Source organism: Sphaerodactylus townsendi, linkage group LG14, assembly GCF_021028975.2.
Source record: "Sphaerodactylus townsendi isolate TG3544 linkage group LG14, MPM_Stown_v2.3, whole genome shotgun sequence".
Taxonomy (NCBI): domain Eukaryota; kingdom Metazoa; phylum Chordata; class Lepidosauria; order Squamata; family Sphaerodactylidae; genus Sphaerodactylus; species Sphaerodactylus townsendi.
This window is the reverse complement of record NC_059438.1, coordinates 38884453-38906923: the sequence shown is the minus strand read 5'-3', so window position 1 is coordinate 38906923 and position 22471 is coordinate 38884453. Positions and strand designations below refer to the sequence as shown.

At 49.5% G+C, this 22471-nt stretch overlaps 1 protein-coding gene across 1 annotated transcript; it reads right to left on the bottom strand.

Annotated features, from left to right (window-relative positions):
* Positions 1 to 249: 249 nt before the first annotated feature.
* On the bottom strand, positions 250 to 22150 carry STING1 (stimulator of interferon response cGAMP interactor 1). Its single transcript, XM_048515949.1, has 7 exons — positions 22014 to 22150; positions 12914 to 13152; positions 10949 to 11129; positions 9791 to 9899; positions 6201 to 6439; positions 3632 to 3818; positions 250 to 659 (listed from the first exon to the last, which is right to left on the bottom strand). The coding sequence occupies exons 2-7, from the start codon at positions 13150 to 13152 to the stop codon at positions 463 to 465; spliced, it is 1152 nt and encodes a 383-aa protein (XP_048371906.1). The 5' UTR covers positions 22014 to 22150; the 3' UTR covers positions 250 to 462.
* Between the last annotated feature and the right edge of the window lie 321 nt (positions 22151 to 22471).

Below are 22471 nucleotides of genomic sequence, written 5' to 3'. Positions count from 1 at the left end.
ATACATTTCCCCCGTTTTCTCCCTCCCCCCGTTTCATCTTCCTCGTAGTTTTGTCACACAAACAGCAGTAAGTTCATTCTCTGTAGCCTCGTCTCCCATATTTCTTCATTGACTCGAGCTTCTTTCATCCAGTCCACGTACATTATCCATATCTTCAAAATTTCATTCTGTTTATCTTGCCACGTCTTATTTTTGGTTAATATATCGAAAATATCAAGTGTCACTTGTTCCCAGATATAATCTAGCCATTTCTGTAATGTCCATTTTTTCTTTTCTTTCCATGTTGCATGGGCTGCTTTAATCATTATTTTATACCCATAACTATATTTTTTATCCACCCTTCTATCCTCCATTACACCCATGGAAACCAGGTATAATTCTGGGACGTCTCCTGGCCCCACATGGAGATTGGCAACCCTACTTCTGTGGGGAAGGAAAAACCCCCCCCCCCCCCCCCCGATTTCAGTAGCCGTCACTATGCAAAGATAGAGGCTGATCTAAGTCACTAATCAGAAGTTCGGTTTCTTCGACAGGCAGACAGTTCTGTGTGTGAATGCGTCTTTCTTCCTTCTCATACATGGGGTATTCCTCCTGGTCCTGCTGTTTTAAGTGTCGTAGGATTTCCTTGGACAAAAAATGCTTGTCATTTCCTCCTGAGTCTGGAAGGACAAAATTAGATGTTAGGCTACATGACAGTGATGGCGAACCTTTTCAAGACCGAGTGCCCCAATTGCAACCCAAAACCCACTAAGTGCCAACGCCCAAATTGCAACCCAAAACCCACAAAGTGCCAACATGGCAATTTAACCTGATGACAAGCGGCAAGACTGGTTTTAGTCCTGCATGCACCCCAAGTCCCGCATGCACCGCTCCGCACCTCTCTAGCATCTCTGCCTCCTCTGCCCCCCCACTCGGGTATCAGCCACCCAGAGTACAGGCACCAGGCCCACCAGCCGAGTCCTCCCTGCTCACTGCGGGGTGTTGTGCCCAGCGGCTCAGGCCAGCCTAGGTGTGTGTGGGGGGATGGGGGGGTAATGAACTCTATGCACGTGCCCACAGAGAGGTCTCTGCGTGCCACCTCTGGCACTCGTGCCATAGGTTCGCCATCACTGCTATATTAAGTAGGTAAAATGGGAGTCCAGCAACTGAGGAACGCTCAGATACACACCAATGCACTGAGAGGGCAGGAGAGTCTTTGGCCCCTTCCGCACATGCAGAATAATGCATTTTCAATCCACTTTCACAATTGTTTGCAAGTGGATTTTGTTATTCCTCACAGTAAAATCCAGCTGCAAAGTGCATTGAGAGTGAATTGAAAATGGATTGTTCTGCAAGTGCGGAAGGGGCCAAAGACTCTCCTTCTGTCTTCTGCCTGCTTTAGAAAACACCTGTTAAAAGGCAGGGTGGCAGAGGCTTTGGGTTCAGAGGTTGGATTCTGCACAGCTATGTTAGAGAAAGGATTTTTTTTTTGCCACTTTCCCCAACCCTCTGCAGCCCTCAGAAAAGCTGCCCTCAGGAGTTGGTGAGCGGTGCCACTGCCAGGCAGGGGGCAGCCACCAGAAAGGACTGGCCGGAATCCTTGGCACCAAAAGTTGTGGTGGGATTTCGACCAAGTTGTTATTCTGGCTGCAGCACCCCCCCCCCACAAACCTCCCCCCTATTGACTCTGAGAGGTCACTTGGGAGGGCACACTGGGAGTAGAAGGTGGTAAACTTCCTTGCCACAAAGTTGGACATGGCACTTCAAAACTCTGCGTTTTGGGTTTCCAGGTCAAATGCTACGATCCTAGTGAGCACTCTGGAAAACTGTTGCGCAAACAAAGCCATGAACAATTTCCCTAGTTGTCCTTAGTCCAGAGTAGAGAGCCATCATTAGCATTAGTATTATTAATATTGTTTTACTGGGTTTTAGAATGTTGCTTATTCTGTGTTATGTATTTTAACTATTTATCACTTATTTATTGTGCACATTGTTTTAGTTGTGATTTTGCACCGCCCAGAGCCCTTCAGGGGTGGGCGGTTTATCAAGAAGTTGTTGTTGTTGTTGTTGTTGTTGTTGATACTACTACTACTACTACTACTACTACTACTACTACTACTACTACTACTACTACTACTACTACTACTAATAATAATAATAATAATAATAATAATAATAATAATAATAATAATAATAATAATAATAATAATAATAATAATAATAATAATAGGTTGGGAAGCTCCTGGAGACCTGAAGACAGTAACAGGGGAAGGTTGGGTTTGGGGAGGCACCTCAGTGGGGTATATTTTCATAGAGTCCAAAACAGTCTTTTCCTCCACGCAGAGGCATACTGGGGGGAAATGGCCCACTCCGGAGCCCTACCCCCTCCTGGCTGCTGGCTCCAAGCTGGCAGTCCCTTCTGCCCTCCCCTCTGGGCAACTAGAAGGCTCTGTGTTGGGGCCTTTGCTTTTATAGGCTTGGGTGTGGAGCCACGCCTCTGAGGGGTGGGTCCAGGCTCCTGAGCTTATAAAAGCAAAGGCCCCAGCATGGAGCCTTCCAGTTGCTTCTGTCCTCCCCAGAGGGGAGGGCAGAAGGGACTGCCGGCTGCGGGCTCAGAGCCGGCAGCCGGGAGGGGGGCGGGACTTGGGGATGTCCTCTGGCTTCCTTGGCACCGCCCATGTTGATAATGAGATGGGTGGGGCCGAGGGCGCCAGAAGACGACAAGGCAGCAGACTTCCTGCTGCCTTGCTGTCTTCCTGGTCACGTGGGGGGCTGATTTTGTGCCCCCCACATGACCAGATCAGTGGCGTCCGGGGACAGAGGGTACGCCACTGCCACCACGGGAACGGGAAGAATGCTTTTTAAAAAGCTATGCAGAGTATTAGAACTGAGAACTCTGGGTTAGAGATTCATGGAGTTTGGGGGTGGGGCATAGGGAAGGCGGGATTTGGGGAATGGAGGGACTTCAGTGGAGTATAATGTTACAGAGTCCACCCTCTAAAGGAGCCATACTCCTCAGGGGAACCAACCTCTGTAGTCCAAATCCAAATCCAAAACCGGCATAAAACCAGAGTGTGTCATGAGTTCCAAATACAATAAAAAAGATCATTATTGCACAACTTGCAGTACACAGAGTAAAAATGTAGCAACAGCTTCAGAGATTTCAGCATTAGAGTTATTTAGAAGCTTAGCCATTTTTATCTTATCAGAAAGGAGCATAAATCCTGTTGGTAGTACAGTTCTCAAATCAGTTCTGACGTTGTTGTATTTTGAACAGTGAAGCAGAATATGAGAAAGTGAATCAGTTGTATTAGGACAGAAACGACAGCAACGCTCATTTTGTGGGATACTAGAGAAGCGACCTTGAGGATGTACTGACGGAAAAGAGTTACACCTTGCTCTAGTCATGACCCATCTGCAATTGTAATTAATAAGATGTTCCAGGTATATAGCAGGGCTAGATTGCTGAGGGATAGTCTGGAGTAGGTTACTAATTAGCTGAGGGATAGTTTGGAGATCAGCTGGAATTTTGGAAGAGTTCCACGCGCTGCATGAAAGTTGCCAACTTTCGTGCAGGGTGTGGAACTCTTCCCAATCCCGTTGCCCTCTCCATTTCCAGAACCCACGACTGGGCTGTTGACTCCGTTCTTACCATCATAAACAATGAGTTGGTAGCAGCCGGAACACTCTTTGGATTTCTCTAAGATTTCCATCAGTGTTCTGCAGAAGAGTTTGGCTTGCTCCAGACGGTCCGTCCTGCTAAAAGCCGCACTTTCATCTTGGGACATGGCAAAGAGGGACCGCAGAGGGGTGGCATACTCCACTACACAGTAGTGCATCTAGAGGAACGGGAAAGGAAGACATTAAGAAGTGGAGTGGTGTTCAAGCTGTGGAATCGCTGGCCACTTCACTTGGTAGTATCCCCAGAACTGTGCAGTTGGTAACAAAGCCCAAGAACCTGTTGGGGAGGTGAACTAGTCCTGATGTGCGATGCAGTGAACCCGTTCCTGAGGCTTGGGGAGATCCTCATGAGTGGTGGACTCTAATCTGGAGAACCAGGTTTGATTTCTCGTTCTCTGAACTCTCTCAGCCAGTGGTGGGATCCAAAAATGTTAGTAACAGGTTCCCATGGTGGTGGGATTCAAACTGTGGCGTAGCGCCAGTGGGGCTGGGTGGGGCATTCCGGGGGCGTGGCTGGGCATTCTTGGGCGGGGCTGTGGCAAGGACGCAGCTGCTGTGCCGGTCCTTGGGCGGGAAACAAATGCACGCAGGCGCAGGCTGCCACGCACACTGGTGCACCTCCTGCTAGACTGCTTCAAGTTCTGCGCGCTACTGCTGAGAGGAGGGGCGTAACTAAGGCAAAAATCACGTGGCAAAATCACCAATTAGTAACCCCCTCTCGGCACACACAAATAATTAGTAACCTGCTCTTGGGAACATGTGAGAACCTGCTGGATCCCACCTCTGATTATATATAGAAGGAGAGCCATAATGCTCGCCAGGTTTAATGTTATGCCTTCTGCCTTGTTACATGGCAGATTTAATAAGCAAGAAAAGGCTAAAAGATTGTGCCCATGTAACGATGGCTCAGTTGAATCTCTGGCCCACCAATTACTTCACTGTCTCAGATTCAAGGAAATCAGATCCAAGTATGTGAATCTCACTCCTTTACATTTACCCGATCTCCCTGATTTATTTAGATTACACTACTTGTTGGACAACCCTGATCCTTCTCTCTGTATGATAGTGGCAGACTTTCTCCTGGAAATTACTAAATGCCAGTAGATTTCCTTCATCCTAACATGTATATCCTGTATTGTATATGCTTTTTAATCTGTTTTTATTATTGTTGTACTGCTGTCTATGCCAATAAAGGCTTGCTTCTGTAACCTGCTCTCGGGAACCTGTGAGAACCTGCTGGATCCCACCTCTGCTCTCAGCCCCACCTACTTCACAAAGTGTATGTTGGGGGAGAGAAAGGGAAAGGAGTCTCCTTGCTGGAGAGACAGGCGGGTATAAATCCAAGCTCCTCCCCTCTCCTTCTCCTCCTCTTCTTTTCTTTCTTCTTCATGTCACGGTAAGTGCCAGCGCCATGAAGAGAAACACATCTTATCGTGATACGCCTGTGAAGATGTCAGCCATAGATGCAGGTGAAATGTTAGGAGCAAAAATCACCAGACCATGGCCACATAGCCTGGAGAACCCACAACAGTCACACGAGCAGAGGTGGGATTCTGCCGGTTCGCACCGGTTCGGCAGAACCGGTAGCTAAGGTTTGGCTGAGTTTGTTGAACCAGCTGAATCCCACCACACCAGGGGAGGAGGAGTGAGTGCCCCCCCCACAGCACATGCTCTCCCCCAGCCGTGCCCCCACCAACGCTGCCAATGCCCATTTACCTAGCTGCTGCGGAGGATTGTGACTGGTCCAGTTGGGGCCTTTTCCTATGCCAGTGATGGTGGACCTTTTCGAGACCGAGTGCCCAAATTGCAACCCAAAACCCACTTATTTATCGCAAAGTGCCAACGCAGCAATATAACCTGAATAACCCCCTTGAGCAGGGGCCTGCCTGCTGTAGCCTCCAGCAAGTTCCACATGCGCCTCTCTAGCATCTCTGCTGCCTCTGCCCCCCCCTCTCCGGGCAGCAGCCACCTGGAGCACAGGCACCAGGCCCGCCAGCCAAGTCCTCCCTGCTCTCTGAGGTGCACGCACATCAAGTCTAGCGGCCCAGGCCAGCCTAGATGTCTGTGGGGAGGATAATTTCTTCCACATGACGAACTCTGTGCTCGCGTGCCCACAGAAAGGGCTCCGAGTGCCACCTCTGGCACCCATGCCATAGGTTCGCCACCACTGTACTACTCCTTGGGCCGAGCTGCATGGCCGGGAGAGAGACCTTTCCCGCACTGAAGGGAGGGGTCTCTCTCCCGGCCACGCAGCTGGGTCTGAGGTGGAGGAAAAGGCCCTGGCTGGCGTGATCCTCAGCGAGGAGAGGTCTCTCTCCAGGCCACATGGCTGCACCCAAGGCAGAGGAAAGGACCCTGGCTGGGCCAACCAGGGTCCTCCGCAGCAGCCAGGTAAGTGTGCGGCAGTGGGAGGGGGGCGCTGCAGGTGGGAGGCCCAAACCAGAGCTAAATTAATTGAATCCCATCACTTGAGCTATCATTTGAAGATGAGAAGCCACGGGTCTTGATGGAACCTCGAAGGAGGTTGAGACGGAACTTACCTTTTGGTTCTCATCCACGATTCCATGGACACTGTTCTTGTAGACTCTCCTCTTAATGCCAGCTCGATCCACATAAACTTCCGGCAGGTGGTTTATGAACTGGATATGCCTGTCAGCCTCCCACAGGTTATCGTGCACCTCGCAATTCAGAGGGACCAGGATGTGTAATTTCCAAGTCTTCTGGCATTTCAGCAGTGATTTATTGTTTTCATTGAAAGTACTAATCGAATCTTTAAGTTCTTTGAGGCAAAGATGCATGGAGGGTGGGGGGAGGGGGGGGAAGGGATGAAGTCAACAACATCACAATTAACTTTGCCATTTCCTTGACTATTTTTGAATGTTTTTCTACAACTGGGGCTGAAATTTGTTAATGCTGACCAATATGGCAGAACGTGTCGAGCGGGAACAGGATCCCAAGTTACAGTATCCCAACTTTTTCTTAAGGAGAGAGGGATTGTCTGTGTGCAGCTGTTTAGAGGGCCTTGCATCAAGTCAGGGACCAGGGAGCAGAAGCGTATCTAGGGAAAATGTCGCCCGGTGCAAAATCTGAGGTCCCCCCCCCCCCATGTATGGGTGGCTGCCCTCCTCCACCACGACCAAACAACGTTTTTTTGCACCAGGTCTTGGAGTAAGTGTATTGACCCAGGGGGAGGAGGAAGGGTGTGGAAGTGATTTTCTGCCGCCAAGTGACTAAATAGCCACAGGGACATTTGACCCCATATGCAGAGGTGGGATCCAGCAGGTTCTCACAGGTTCCCGAGAGTAGGTTACTAATTATTTGTGTGTGCCGAGAGGGGGTGACTAATGGGTGATTTTGCCACGTGATTTTTGCCCCTCCTCTCAGCAGTAGCGCGCAGAACCTGAAGCAGTCTAGCAGGAGGTGCACCAGTGTGCGTGGCAGCCTGCGCCTGCGTGCATTCGTTTCCCGCCCAAGGACCAGCGCAATGGCTGCGTCCTTGCCACAGCCCCGCCCAGGAATGCCCCGCCCAGGAATGCCCAGCCACGCCCCTGTCGTGCCCCATCCAGCGCCATTGGCGCTACGCCGCAGTTTGAATCCCACCACCATGGGAACCTGTTACTAAAATTTTTGGATCCCACCACTGCCCATATGTCCCCCTGGGTGGTACGCCCCTGCCAGGGAGGACTCCAGGTTTCAGTGGACCGTTAGTTGAAAGTACCCAGGGACCCCTTTGCCTCCTCTGCTTGCCAGCACTCATACTTTCCTGTCTACCTGCCTTTATTCTCCTTCCCTACTGTCAAGCCTTCTGTCCTTCCTCCGCCCACTTGCCCATTTTCCAGCTCTTCCACTGCCGATGCTGCCCTGACTATGTCAGGCAGTGTATGCAGCTGGGAGTCCATGTGGTAACAGGGCTCACAACAAGCAGATGTTGAGCAAGTGAAGAATGGCAGCAGTGGGCCCCACCAGAAGATGAGGGCCTTTACTGCTGCCCTGCCTTAGGGTATGCTGATGCTGGCTTTCTTGTGGACCAGCCCAGTGGTGGGATCTAAAAATTTTAGTAACAGGTTCCCATGGTGGTGGGATTCAAACTGTGGCATAGCACCAATGAGGCTGGGCGGGGCATTCCGGGGGCGTGGCCGGGCATTCCAGGGCGGGGCATTGCTGGGCAGGGCTGTGGCAAGGACGCAGCCTCTGCGCCGGTCCTTGGGCGGCAAACGAATGCATGCAGGTGCAGGCTGCCACACATGCCGGTGCACCTCCTGCTAGACTGCTTCAAGTTCTGCACGCTACTGCTGAGAGGAGGGGTATAACTAAGAGAGCTTTTTTGATTTATATCCCCCCTTTCTCTCCTGCAGGAGACTCAAAGGGGCTGACAATCTCCTTGTCCTTCCCCCCTCACAACAAACACCCTGTGAGGTGGGTGGGGCTGAGAGAGCTCCGAGAAGCTGTGACTAGCCCAAGGTCACCCACCTGGTGTGTGTGGGAGTGCCCAGGTTAATCTGAATTCCCCAGATAAGCCTCCACAGCTCAGGTGGCAGAACGGGGAATCAAACCCGGTTCCTCCAGATTAGATACATGAGCTCTTAACCTCCTACGCCACTGCTGCTCCTGCTGCTGCAAAAATCACGTGGCAAAATCACCCATTAGTAACCCCCTCTCGGCACACACAAATAATGAGTAACCTACTCTCAGGAACCTGTGAGAACCTACTGGATCCCACCTCTGGACCAGCCTCAGGAATGGAATCACCTCAGATTGCCTCCATTCTGAGGGCATACAGGCATTTCTCGTTCATTACCGTAATCCTGTGATCCTGAAGAGGCAGGAACTTCAGTGCAACTGACTCTTCCGTCCAGAGAAAAAAACCTCATTGTTTTAATGGGAAAGCCACTAATAAAAAGGGTCCATACTCAGAACTGCAGTATCTGCTGCCTCGGTGAGTGGAGGAGGTTTTACTATATTAAACACCACAATTATTCATTTGTTTGGTTTTTATACCGCCGCTCCCCTTGCACCGGCTCCAACTGAACATCTAATCGGTGTTGAGATTCTGCAGAAAAGTTCCACTGCGTGTTTGCGTCCCATTGTCATACTTTTCTCGAATCATAGGCCCCTTCCGCACACGCAAAATAATGCGTTTTCAAACCACTTTCACAACTGTTTGCAAGTGGATTTTGCCATTCCGCACAGCTTCAAAGAGCACTGGAAGCAGTTTGAAAGTGCATCATTCTGCATGTGCGGAATGAGCCCTACAATGATATTACCCCACAGTTACTCATACCTCTCTTCTTGCCATTAAATTTCACTTCAACTTTAAAAAATCCCAATACTACAATAGATACAGTAAATGTAGATGTGTGTAAACTAGGTAACACATATGACAAATATACCATCTTCGTCTATTGCACTGATTTTTAAACCACAGATGAAAGACTATGCAATCTATAATTTGCACTTAATTACATACCACCTTAGATAGATCATAGGGAAGGTCACACCTTTTTAGTAAATATGCTGAGACTTGGGATCTACTAGAAATTTGTTAAACTTGGATTTTAATTTTAACTGAATTATACCTTTTGTTTTATAAACTTTTGTTTTATAATTGAGCTAACCGTTAAATTTCTAATCCACGTTATCCTTTTCATAAATGAACTTTGACGTTGGAATGTATAACTGCTCATAGTTATGCCAATAAATGTTTATTGTATTGTATAATTTGCACTTACTTAATTGTCTTTACAAAGTAGGGAATCTTTACCCCACCATCTGAATTTGCATATTCTCTTAAACGGGTTACTTTTAAGGGACTAAACATGTGAAGACAAAGAAAGCAAGTCTCCATGAATTCTTGAGGTCTTTAATCGATTTTATATTCTGGTCTCAAATGGTTTTTCCACATATGTTTTGCTCCCTCTAGTGGTTGATTCGATATCACACAGGCTTATGACCGGCATATCTCCCTGCAGATTTAAACTGCAGGTTGTAAGCTGGATATCAAATCTACCACTAAAGGGAGCAAAGTAAATGTGGAACAAACCCCACCCCCACAGAAAACAGGAACTTAAAAGTGAGGAAAATGAGAATGTGGAAAAGTCCTTGGAGGAGAATACTGAATCTGCTTACTTACGAGGCAAAATTGTTTTTAAATAGCCAATATAATAAGACCAGGCGAGTCCATGTGCTACATTGAAGTTGTTTCGTTCACATATTTCTGAAATCTCGGCAGCTGAGGGATTCTGCAGATGACAGGCAACAAGAGGTTGTGTCAAATATTTTCCCCAGAAATGTGTAGTTCTCGTCCTGTCTTGTTAAAAAGGAAAATTTATCTTGTAACCACTTACAAGGTAAAATATGTGGGTGGAAATAAGAGGAAGTGCTATAATATCAGAAGGATCTTTAATGGGGGAACCCTTCCCATTGCAGGATTTCCAAATAGGGGATTTTACTAAATAATCTGATAAGAGCTAATAAATAGGAGGTGGATTCTATCTCAAGAATGTACAGCCAACCCTTCTCTGGTCTGGGCCTTTTTCTTTAATACTGATGGCCCTGTAGAGCACCAGACGTAGGAGGCGGATTCGGAAAATGAAAGTCAGTTGACTGGTATCATAAATATAGAGAACAGTTGAGGAAATATGTATTTAGGAATGAAGTAAAGTACTCGATCACTATTAACTAGAGCAGTGGTTCCCAACTTTTTTTCACTTGCGTACCCCTTGGCAACCTGTTTCCCTAAAACTGTACCCCCATATTGGCAAATCCATTGCGTTTTTTTGCATACCCCAAATCAGACCTGGGCATTATACGGCCCGCGGGCCACATCTGGCCCACCGGATGACCCTGACTGGCCCCCCTGCCGGGCTGGGGAGCGAGGAGCCTTTGAAAGCCCCGCAGAAGCCGGTTGCCTTGGCTGCCGGCTTCTGCGGGGCTTTCAAAGGCGCCTCGCCCCCCTGCCTTTTGGCCCGGCCCTCCACAATATTTTCTGTTTCTTATGCGGCCCCATGGAAAAAATAATTGCCCACCCCTGCCCCAGATGCTGGGGTACATATCCTTGGGGGTATCCATATCCCAGTTTGGGACTAAACATCCTACACCTGTCATATTTGGCCTGTGAGAATCCACCTGTGTCAGAATTCCACCCTTGAAAGCAATCATTTTCTCCAGGAGAACTGATCTGTGTTGTAATTCTAGAGGCTCTTCATGTACCACCTGGAGGAGGGTAACCTGTCTCTGGTTAAAATACTTTAGTAGGCTCAGTGATATCCCCCCCCCCCCCAATGTTTACCTGAAGGCCAAAGATGATAGCCAGAAGCTGACAGAGGCACACGAGGCTCAGTTTCAAGCACAGCGGAAGCTCAGTTCCTTTGGGAAGCAACAGGTAGGCTGCTCCGCATAACAAGAGGAGGAGGCCGCCCCTGCGCAAATCCAGGCAGGCATTCAGGGCTCTGAAATATTTCCCTTGATACCTGCAGAAAAGAGGTTGAGGACATGATTACAGTGGTGGCGAACCCTTTGGCACTCCAGATGTTATGGACTACAATTCCCATCAGCCCCTGCCAGCATGGCCAATTGGGAATTGTAGTCCATAACATCTGGAGTGCCAAAGGTTCGCCACCACGGTGATAGAACAAGACCTTCTTTGCTCTGCCTGCCAGCTTCCCCGTGGGGTGACAACTGATCTCCAGAAAACATTTTCCCTGGAGAAAATGGCTGCTTTGGAGGGTGGGCTCAATGACATTATACCCCACTGGGATCATGCCCCAGAGCCACAATAAGGGGAACTGTGCCTGGGGCATGTTTGTGCCCTGTGCCCCTGCCTCACCCCCACCATGCCCCTGTACCGGCCACGCCTGGTGCAAGATGCTCCCCTGTCCCTTGAGTGCTACGCCACTGCACACCCATTCTTAAATCCCACCCTTTCCAGGCACCATCCCTATACCTCCAGGAATTTCTTGATCCAGAGTTGGCAACCCTAGCTTCCGAGCTAGAGTTGCCAGCTCTGGGTTGGGAAATACTTGGATATTTGGGCAGCGGAGTGTCTTCAGCATGGTAGGATACAGTTCACTCTCAAAAGCAGGTTTTTTCCTCCAGGGGAACTGTTCTCAGTTGTCTGGAGCTCAGTTGCAAAGAACATAAGAACATAAGAACTAGCCAGCTAGATCAGACCAGAGTCCATCTAGTCCAGCTCTCTGCTACTCGCAGTGGCCCACCAGGTGCCTTTGGGAGCTCACATGCAGGAGGTGAAAGCAATGGCCTTCTGCAGCTGTTGCTCCTGAGCACCTGGACTGTTAAGGCATTTGCAATCTCAGATCAAAGAGGATCAAGATTGGTAGCCATAAATCGACTTCTCCTCCATAAATCTGTCCAAGCCCCTTTGAAAGCTATCCAGGTTAGTGGCCATCACCACCTCCTGTGGCAGCATATTCCAAACACCAATCACACATTGCGTGAAGAAGTGTTTCCTTTTATTAGTCCTAATTCTTCCTCCCAGCATTTTCAATGAATGCCCCCTGGTTCTAGTATTGTGAGAAAGAGAGAAAAATGTCTCTTTGTCAACATTTTCTACCCCATGCATAATTTTATAGACTTCAATCATATCCCCCCTCAGACGTCTCCTCTCCAAACTAAAGAGTCCCAAACGCTGCAGCCTCTCCTCGTAAGGAAGGTGCTCCAATCCTTCAATCATCCTCGTTGCCCTTCTCTGCACTTTTTCTATCTCTTCGATATCCTTTTTGAGATGTGGCGACCAGAACTGTACTCCAAGTGCGGTCGCACCACTGCTTTATATAAGGGCATGACAATCTTTGCAGTTTTATTCTCAATTCCTTTTCTAATGATCCCCAGCATAGAGTTTGCCTTTTTCACAGCTGCCATGCATTGAGTTGACATTCCCATGGAACTATCAACTAAGACGCCCAAATCCCTTTCCTGGTCTGTGACTGATAGCACTGACCCCTCTAGCGTGTATGTGAAGTTTGGAATTTTTGCCTCTATGTGCATCACTTTGCATTTTGCTACATTAAACTGCATTTGCCATTTCTTAGCCCACTCACCTAATTTATCAAGGTCTGCTTGGAGCTCTTCGCAATCCTTTGTGGTTCTCACCACCCTACATGCAGGATCTTCAGATCCCACCTGGAGGTTGGCAACCCGCTCCCAAGCAGACGGGTGTCGGTGTCTTTAAGTGCAAGCTGCTGTCACCCCACTACGCTAATCGTTAACCTGTCTCATATTGCAGTGGTTTGGTCACCTGTCTGACACATGGTGGACCTCTTCCGTGAAGGTGCAGGCCCCCTTGACGAGGGCTCCGACTTGCAGGGCCACAAAATGGAGGATAAAACACTGGGCCACATGGTGGAGGCTCTGTTCCGTGAGATACAGGATGAGGACGCAGAGGGCAACGAATGAGTATGTTGCCTTCTGAGCCCGGTTTCCTCGGCGTCTGGGAATAAAAGGGTGTGGTTTGGATCTGTCCTCCTCCTGAGACATCTGCAACACAGAAGAAAACTCGTATGTTTCTGTGGGTCTGCTTATTCAGACTTTCCCAAAGTCGTCCCCAGAGACTATCCTGCTTTGAAGAAGAAGAAGAAGAAGAGTTTGGATTTAGATCCCCCCTTTCTCTCCTGCAGGAGACTCAAAGGGGCTGACAATCTCCTTGCCCTTCCCCCCTCACAACAAACACCCTGTGTGGTAGGTGGGGCTGAGAGAGCTCTGAGAAGCTGTGACTAGCCCAAGGTCACCCAGCTGGCGTGTGTGGGAGTGTACAGGCTAATCTGAATTCCCCAGATAAGCCTCCACAGCTCAGGCGGCAGAGCTGGGAATCAAACCTGGTTCCTCCAGATTAGATACGCGAGCTCTTAACCTCCTACGCCACTGCTGCTCACTGGTGTAAAAATCTAAATCTGCAGATTATATCCCCGAGATCCTGTGCCAGAAAATACTGGGTTGGAGCCTGTAGGTCCGTTCTGTCCTTCACTCTACAAGAGGAAAGTGCTTCTCTTAGCAAAACAAATCCTTGGGATTGGGATCTGACCCATTTCCACTAACCACTGAAGGGGGATTATAAACTCAGCCTTTTTATATTCCCTGTTTGTCATGCCCCCACAGAGGCTTTTGTTATTTCCCCATTAAGCTTTAGTTTCCCCATAGCATGGTTTTAGTTCTTTGTTAAGTCTTCTAAGGGAGGGTATTTTAGTTAGCCCTGTCCCTTTAAAACATTTCCCAATAGGCAGTTTCCTTTCTTTACCCAGATATTCCCCGTTTTAGTTCCAGCCAGTCAGTCAGAGTGAGGTGCTAAGGGTAGTTGGAGACCGGAATATTCGTGACGTCCATATTATTATATGGAGGTCCATAGAGCACAAGTTAAGTTTAACAATAATTAGAACCAGAAAGAACTGAAAGGAAGCAAGACACGGTGGACTTTCTTGAAAGCAGCCAAGAGACGACACAGTCTACAGCTTCGAACCTGCTCAAGACAAGCAAGTACTCTGATTTAGATAGACCCAAGGGAGGAGTTAGGGTCTTGATTCTCTCAAGTAATAAACCTATTGTAAGAACTGTTGAACCTGGCTTGTGTCTCCCCATTCTGTCCTAGCCAAGTACAGGGCACCTCAAACAGATTCAAATACAAATACAAATACAAAACCTTTAATGGCATATAAAGAGTGGTAAAATACAGATTATGTTAAAACCAATTGACTAAAATTTACACAAAGGTTTCACTCTTGATCCAAGTGCCTTTGTTAAAAACCTGGCAACTGATTCAGAAGTGTGGGGATGATGGTCACTAAGCAGGTGTGAAACTATTTCCTTGTCTGATCTCACTGAAAATTTCTTCAAGATGGCCTCGAGAAAAAGCAACCGATAGACTGCCAAATCTTTGCAATGAAGGAGCACGTGTTCAGTTGTTTTGGGTAGGCCCGCTGCACAGGAACAAGTCCTGTTCTCCTGTGGGATGCCATGATATCTGCCTCTTGTTTGGGCAGTCGGTAACACATTTAGCCGAGCAAGCATAAAATATCTGCGGAGATGTGGATTGATTAAATTACTCATATATTTAGCCATAAAACCCGGCAATGGTGGTGAAATGCCATAAAATGTGGGAGAACAAGTTCTGCAGGCTCCAGCTGTGAGAAGCTGCCCTTCAATGTCAAGAGTACGTTGTTTCAAAACTCCGAAAGCCTGTCTTTCGTCCATCAGTAGGAGTTGGTCAAAAGATACACCTATGTTGTTTATTTGCTTGATAATTTTGGTGTGCCAGGTGGAGTGGAAGTGGTCGCTTAACAGAAAATATGTGAGACTGCCCGGGAGGGCTCTATAATGAAGGCGAAGCCAGTATTTAAACAAAGAGAGCCAAACCCGGGAAAAAATTGTCTTGGCTCCGGTTTCTAAACAAAGAACTTGATACGTGACTGAGTTTGGAAGACCCAATAAACGACGAAGAAACAAAGATTGAACACTCTCTAATTTCTCAAACAGATTCCCTTGGGGGGGCAAAACACCGTTCCTTCCTCAAGGTCTTGCTGCAGGTCTGTTCTTGAGAATTTTATGGGGCTATAATTAGTGCACAAAAAACCCTGAAGACCATTTCCCTCACACACACACACACACACTTCCATTTTGCTGCCTTTCTTCAATTCCAGTCCCCATTTCTCTTGGCCGCCCACGTCAGTTGGGTTGCCAGCTCCTGATTGGGAAATAGCTGAAGATTTTGGGGTGGAACCCGAGGATGGAGGCATTTGGGAAGAGAAGGGACTTCAGTGGGTTATAATGCCATGCAGTTCACCTTCCAAAGTGGCTACTTTCTCCAGGTATACTGACCTCTGTGACTGGAGATCAGTTCAAATAGCGGGATAGCTCCAGCTACCACCTGGGGGTTGGTAACTCTACACGACAGCTATCCAGTGGTGGGATCCAAAAATTTTAGTAACAGGTTCCCATGGTGGTGGGATTCAAACAGTGGCGTAGCGCCAATGGGGCTGGGCTGGGCATAGCGGGGGCGTGGCTGGGCATTCCTGGGGCGGGGCATTAATAAATTCTCTGTTACTGTAAAAAACTCTTACTGTAAAAAAAAGTTCCTAATTTCCAGCTGGTATCTTTCTGTCCATAATTTAAACTCATTCTAGCAAGTCCTATCGTCTGCTGCCAACAGAAACAACTACTTCTCCTCTAATTGACTGCCTGTCAAATACTTACTACTTTCAAATACTTAATTTTGTTTCTAGAAATCAAAAGAAGGAGACTTTCCTTTGTAGGGATGCACTGCTGACCCAGCAGCACCGTAAGTAGAGCGCCGGCACACCGGCGCTCCTACGGCCTTCTGGTCGCACCGCTTCCCCACCCCTCATCCCCCGATGAGTCACAGGTCATGAACTACCTGGCTCACAACCACCGGGTGTCCCGGACAAAGGGACAATGGCCTTGCCCCCAGGTGAGGATTAGGCCCAGACGCCGATGCTTCTCTCCGCACGTAGCAGCCAGGTGAGATCATGCATCACATGATGATCTCCCGCTCTCCCGCTCTCCCGCTCTCCCGGAATTCCCCCCGTTCCGCCCTTCTACACGCCCCCGCTAGAATCATAATAAAAGGTGCCAGGAACCAGCACGCGGCAGAGTCGCTAGGAACACGGACACCCGCGCTCCCGCTGCTGGCACTCTCCACCAGATGAAATCACCGCGTCTCGTCTCGTTCTTACGCTGACCTCACGGCACGACTACAAGCTGGTGCCGAAACCCGAGAATCCTCGAACCTCCACCCTGCTCACCGTCGCCTGGGAAAGGGCCGCGGTACCGAAGTCCGCTGGATCGGCGCATCCAGGGACCCCCATTTTGGTATCGCCCATCCGCTGGATCGGCGCATCCAGGGACTCGAGTCCTAGGACACTCTCTCGTCCGACGGAACACCGGTGAGTATGGGAGCTTGCAAAAGCAGGGCTTATGACAAGCACGTTAACGAACTAAAAGCGTTAGCGAAACGCGGCAGGGTCCCCGTAAAGAGAGGGGAGCTGCGCAAACTGGTTGAGGAGATTGAAGCTCAATGTCCATGGTACCCGGAGGGGGGGACATTGAATCTTAAGGATTGGGAAAACATCGGGCGCACTCTTCGCACAGAGCCTCGCGCGCCGGTGTCACTGCTACTGACGTGGAGACAATGCTATGTCGCCATCAGCCTGCAGACCTATGGCTCCCTTGCTGTAGGCCGCCCTCCTTTCGATCTTTCAACTTCAATTTCACCCCCGGAATTTTCTCTATCCTCTAAATTGGACGCCTGTCCTCCTTCTGCCCCCATTGCTCCCCTGCCTCCTTCAAATTCTCCCGCGGCTCGGCCGCCCCCTCCCCTTGCTCCGCCTCCATTTTCTGAAGCCATAGCACCTCCGTCAGCGCCACGTAATGGCGCGGGTTTCAAAACCCTCGCAGAACGTATTAACCACGACCTGCGAAAAAAGGAAACCCTGACGGAAGACGATGCCGATATCCTCGCTTTATGCCCCGTTCACTTCACGGACACCGAGGGGGAGGATGGCATTGTTCGGCGGGTTGTCGAGTACCGCCCGTTGAGCTATAATATCCTCACCGAGCTCCGCAAAGCGATGCAGGACGTAGGAGTCACCAGCCCCTATGTGAGAGGCATGCTGGAAGCAGTCGCAAGGAATCACCTAATGGTTCCGGATGACTGGAAGACCACCTTTCGCATGCTTTTGAGCCCTGCACAATTTGTGATCTGGGAAAGCGAGTTCCGCCAGCAATGTGTCACTAGGGGAGCCGCCTCGGGCGGCGCCTACACCGCCGCGCAACTTTATGGCTTCGATGCCTTCGCCAACCCCAACGATCAGATTGTCCTGCCAGAGGCCACCCTTACGGTCGCCTCTGAATGCGCCTACAAGGCGTTTATCAAGGTCCCTAGTGCCGGCCAACCAACCCAAAGCTTCTCCGCCATCCGACAAAAGCCCCAAGAGCCCTACGCCGACTTTGTGAACAGGCTCCAGGAGGCCCTTAAGAGGCAGGTAGATAGCGAGGAGGCCCAAAACGAGCTCCTCATGTGCCTCGCCAAAGAGAACGCCTCCACTGAGTGCCGCAGGGCAATCACGGGCCTAGGCAAGGATCCTGAACTGGCCGACATGCTTAAGGCTTGCCAGGACATCGGATCCTCCGCCCACCAAGCTAGCCTCCTTGCCGCAGCACTTTCCACCGCCAGGGGACAGCCCCAGGGTGATTGCTTTAATTGCGGCAGGTCAGGACACTTCCGGAGGGAGTGTAGGCAGCCCGGCGGGGGGGCCTACAACCCCGATGGAGGAGGGTCCTCCCCTAAGAGACGAAGGCCCCCGAGGCCGCCAAAAACCCGATGCCCCCTGTGCCAGAAAGGCTTACACTGGAGGAGCGACTGCCCGTCGGGAAACTCGCGCCCGGGCATCTCCCCAGCCCAGGACCAAGGGGGAGAGTACTAGAGCAGGCCCAAACACCAAGACCCATACCCAAACCACCCCCCTCTCGTGGCATCTCGCTCCTGTGCACCCAGCCCATCTCCTTTAAGTTCCCCCACGAGGTCCTCGTCGCCCCAACCCAGTATGGCAACCCCATCCCTACCGGGACTATTGGGCTGGTGCTGCCAAAGGCCTCCGCCGCTGAGCAGGGATTGTTCATCATCCCCGGAGTCATTGACTCCACGCACCAGGGACCCATCCATCTCCAAGTCTGGACAAACATCCCACAAGAGTTACCCAGCGGGACCAGCTGCGTGCAGCTGATCCTCCTGCCCCATGCGCTGCCCGCTGCCGACACAATAAAGGCCACGAGCCCCAGCAGCCATCAGGGCGCAGCCAATACTACCATCGCAGCGGTGGAAACACCCATCGGAAGCTCCCGCCCGTATTTGGAGCTCACCGTGGAGGGGTGTCTGTTCAAAGGCCTGGTGGACACCGGCGCTGATGTGACTGTCATCAGGGCAGCCGAGTGGCCTGACCGGTGGCCAACCGAGACCTGTCCACACATCTGGGGGGTGGGGGGAAAACAAACCGCGAGACGGAGCATCCGCCCACTCACGGTCCACAGCCCAGGGCTCGAGCGGCAGCTCACAGTCCGCCCCATCGTTCTGGACATCCATGTCAATCTCTGGGGAAGGGACCTCATGAGCCAGGTCAAAACGACCCTAGTCTGGGATGGATAAACCCATCACACAGATCATAGATCCTAATTGTGCCTTCCGAATTCATCCTCGAACTTCCGCAGAGAAACTACTCCCCCCTTTTTTTCCTTTTCTCTTCCCTCTATTTTTTCAACCAGCAGAGGCGGGAGGGCCAATTGGCTGACTGGCCCTCCCTGGATTAAAATCTGGGCCCGTCCTGGTACCGCAGCACTGCCAGGACAGGCCCCAGTTTAAAAAGGAGGCTGCCGCCACTATGCCCCTAACAAACCTGTTTGGCTTGTGGCTACCATCGCCAGGGCGCTTAGCCGAAACCGCCCCTTAAGGAGTGGTTTCGGCGACCAGGCCAGGCCTCCAGTCAAGGGGATGCTGCCGCACCAAATTCACACACAAACCTGTGTGGGTTGTGGTTGCCCAGCGCCATTGTGTTAGTGTCTTCAAGGAACCTGGAATAGTACATTCATCCCACCAGCCACCTGATCTTAATTCAGAATAGCATTAATGCAAAATATCGTATTGACTGATTATCTGGAATTATGGATGATAAGTTGTATTTTCTATCGATAGGTCTTTTTTTTTAATTTACAGTCACCGTGAAGGTGTTTATTTCCATGTTTTAGTATCCATTCTATGGAGGAATTATTCCCAGATGAAATATTTAATATAATTGTAATGAGTGATTTTATGGTTGTATTGTTAAACTATGAAAAAAAGCCAAATTGTGTGTAATGTAAATGATAGAGGAACAAAACAGCGCGTCACACACTGAAGACGGAGAATCAATATATTCAATGAATGTATTTATGTATACTTAAATTGTCCAGTTGCTGAATCCAATAATTGTACATCCAGTTTTTTCAATTCAATTTCAGTTCCATATAGAAATTACTTCCCAAACGACTCGCACGTTTATAAGTATGTTTTCACTGTAGTCTTCCTCAGGAGAAGCAATTTTTTCAGGAAAATTATTCATTCAATTGCCATGCACAGGTCTTTCTACAAATAATTCATTGAATATATTGATTCTCCGTCTTCAGTGTGTGACGCGCTGTTTTGTTCCTCTGTATTGTTAAACTGCCATTATTATTTTTTTACGAACTTATGGTTTTTAGGATGTATTTTATGAATTGTGATGGCCAATAGCCAACAATAAACTATAACTACTACTACTACTTTGTGCAACAGAAATGCAGGTGATTCTGGCCAGATGACAATGGGCAGCGCTGAATCACACACCTAAGACTTAGAACCTTGGGAGGCCCAGGTGAGAATGGGCTGTCCTGCAGATAAGAAGAGTCTGATGGGGGGTGGGGGTGGGGAGGCAGAAAACAAAACTTTGGAGCTTATGGAGGAAGGAGCTATCACAGCTCAGGAGAACGGCCATGAACACTTGGCCCAGAGGAATGTTCCTGAAACACTGAAACTCAAGGCAACGGACAAGCCACAATGAATGCCGATTACAGATTTGGATGGAATCTTAAGAGATTAGGTCTGGTGCCAAGGGCTGTCAGGCTATGGAGAGCCAGGGTGAGGATATGGGTGATGTTATGTCACCTCCACGGTTATGCCATTTCTGGGGGAAACCCAGAAGTTATGCAGGATAGCTCTAAGACCTGCCAGAAGCTCTGTGAAACCAGGGAGTTTCTGTGATACTTAGAGCTACTCCACATCACCCCAGACACAAAGGGGCTTTCCCCACTGACAGTGTTGAACTGGTTTCTACCTAGGTTCACCTCAGTGAATCCCCACTGCCACCGAGCTCAACATTGTTTTGTCTCAGTTCCTCCCCCCCCCCCCTATGAACTACACTTTTCTGCCGGAACAAGGTCGATACCACTTCGAAGTGGGGAAGCATCGAAACAACACCTCATCCGTTCAACCAATCATGAGCCGCTTTTGTGGCATGCACAGAACGGGAGAGTCGTGGCGGGCAGAAAGCGCATGTAACTGTAAACTGTAAAAAAAAAAAAAAAGAACGCTCCCGTTTCCCGTCGTAACACAAGCGCCAATCACAATCGAGGAGCGAAACAGGCACCAGGGGGCCAACTCAGCTGCTGTGGGGACAGCCTGGAATCGCCCTCCACTGAAGGGAACCGAGTCGACCTTAGCTCCCTTCTGTAGTGGGGAAAGCCCCAAATATGCAGGGACCACCAAGGATTTTAAAGATCTTCTCCCAGGATGTGGAGCAGCAGCAGTGGGCAACTATGGACTCCTAACATAGCAGGGGAGCTGACAATGATGGGAAAACATGTTCATTTGTTGACATTTCTTTTATCCTTGCCCTATTCATTGTGTTTGCCTATTGTGTGAGCTTTCCATTACTAACATTCTTTACATTTTCAGTGCAGTTCACCCAATCTCTGTAAACCACATTAAGCCCTATTCAGTCCATACTGACCAGAGTCAGGCTGGGGGTCGGGGAGTTCCCATAAGAGAGGCCGGTTCTCACTGTAGCAATTCAGAGGTGGAGGAAAACTCAAAACGGCTGCTAAGGTCTTGAAAGAGACTAATGACAAGAGAAGCTGATGTGCAAAACCTCTGCTTGAAAAAGAACCCGTGCCTCCCCTCCTGATCAATCTTCCTCATAAGCAGATGCTCGAAAGTAACAGTTTTACTTTTGAAGGAAACATCTGCTTCCCAACCATGGAAGCAGTGGTGGGATCCAAAAATTTTCGTAACAAGGTTCCCATGGTGGTAGGATTCAAACTGTGGCGTAGCGCCAATGGGGCTGGGCGGGGCACGATGGGGGCGTGGCCAGGTATTCCAGGGGCGGGGCATTCCTGGGCGGGGCTGTGGCAAGGACGCAGCCGCTGCGCCGGTCCTTGGGCGGGAAACGAATGCACGCAGGCGCAGGCTGCCACGCACGCCAGTGCACCTCCTGCTAGACTGCTTCAAGTTCTGCGCGCTACTGCTGAGAGGAGGGGCGTAACTAAGGCAAAAATCACGTGGCAAAATCACCAATTAGTAACCTCCTCTCGGCACACACCAATAATTAGTAACCTACTCTCGGGAACCTGTGAGAACCTGCTGGATCCCACCTCTGCATGGAAGTGATTAAATATGAAAAATTGCTGGCCTTTCTATCCCTCTGCACTCAACCTGTCAACCACTGTGAATGAGACAATCCTATATTGTTCTTCTATCCTATGCTGGTCTCTGATCACAAATAAACTGACTGGCTGGCTGGTTGGCAATCCTGTTCAACACTCACCTGAGTTTGTAGAAAATCGACCTTCTTTTGCTACTTTGGCAGCAGCTGGGCTGGGCAGCGTCTGCTCCGCAAAACGACCGCGCCTGCTCTTTGCAACTGAAAGATGGCTCTGTGGTGCTGCAGCTGAGAAACATCTGGCTAAGCACAGAGGAAACAAGGAAGGGTGGGGTTTGCACAGTTGATGTTGACAGGAAATTTTTGATAATGAAAGTAAAAGTCCTCTTCTTCCCACAGCACGCATTAAACATAAAATGCCTGTTGGATCAGTTCCAGGAGCCGTAGGAGGGCTGTGCAAGTCCTGTGAGACCACCAATGTAAGATGGGAGGTTGGGTTCCCAGATCCAGGTGGGGGAGACCTGGAGATTTGGGTATGGAGCCTCAAGAGGACAGGGCCATAGACTCTCCCCCTCCAAAGCAACCATTTTCCCTAGGGAAACTGATCTCTGTAGTCTAGAGAG

Bases quoted from the DNA above. Each gene is read 5' to 3' on its own strand.
- STING1 (XM_048515949.1), bottom strand. From the start codon at position 13,152: ATGTCTCAGGAGGAGGACAGATCCAAACCACACCCTTTTATTCCCAGA. The intron at 9,900-10,948 runs GTAAACATTGGG...TGTCATCTGCAG, and splicing joins CTATCATCTTTGGCCTTCAG to AATCCCTCAGCTGCCGAGAT. The intron at 6,440-9,790 runs GTAAGTAAGCAG...TTTGCCTCAAAG, and splicing joins TTTAAAAACAATTTTGCCTC to AACTTAAAGATTCGATTAGT.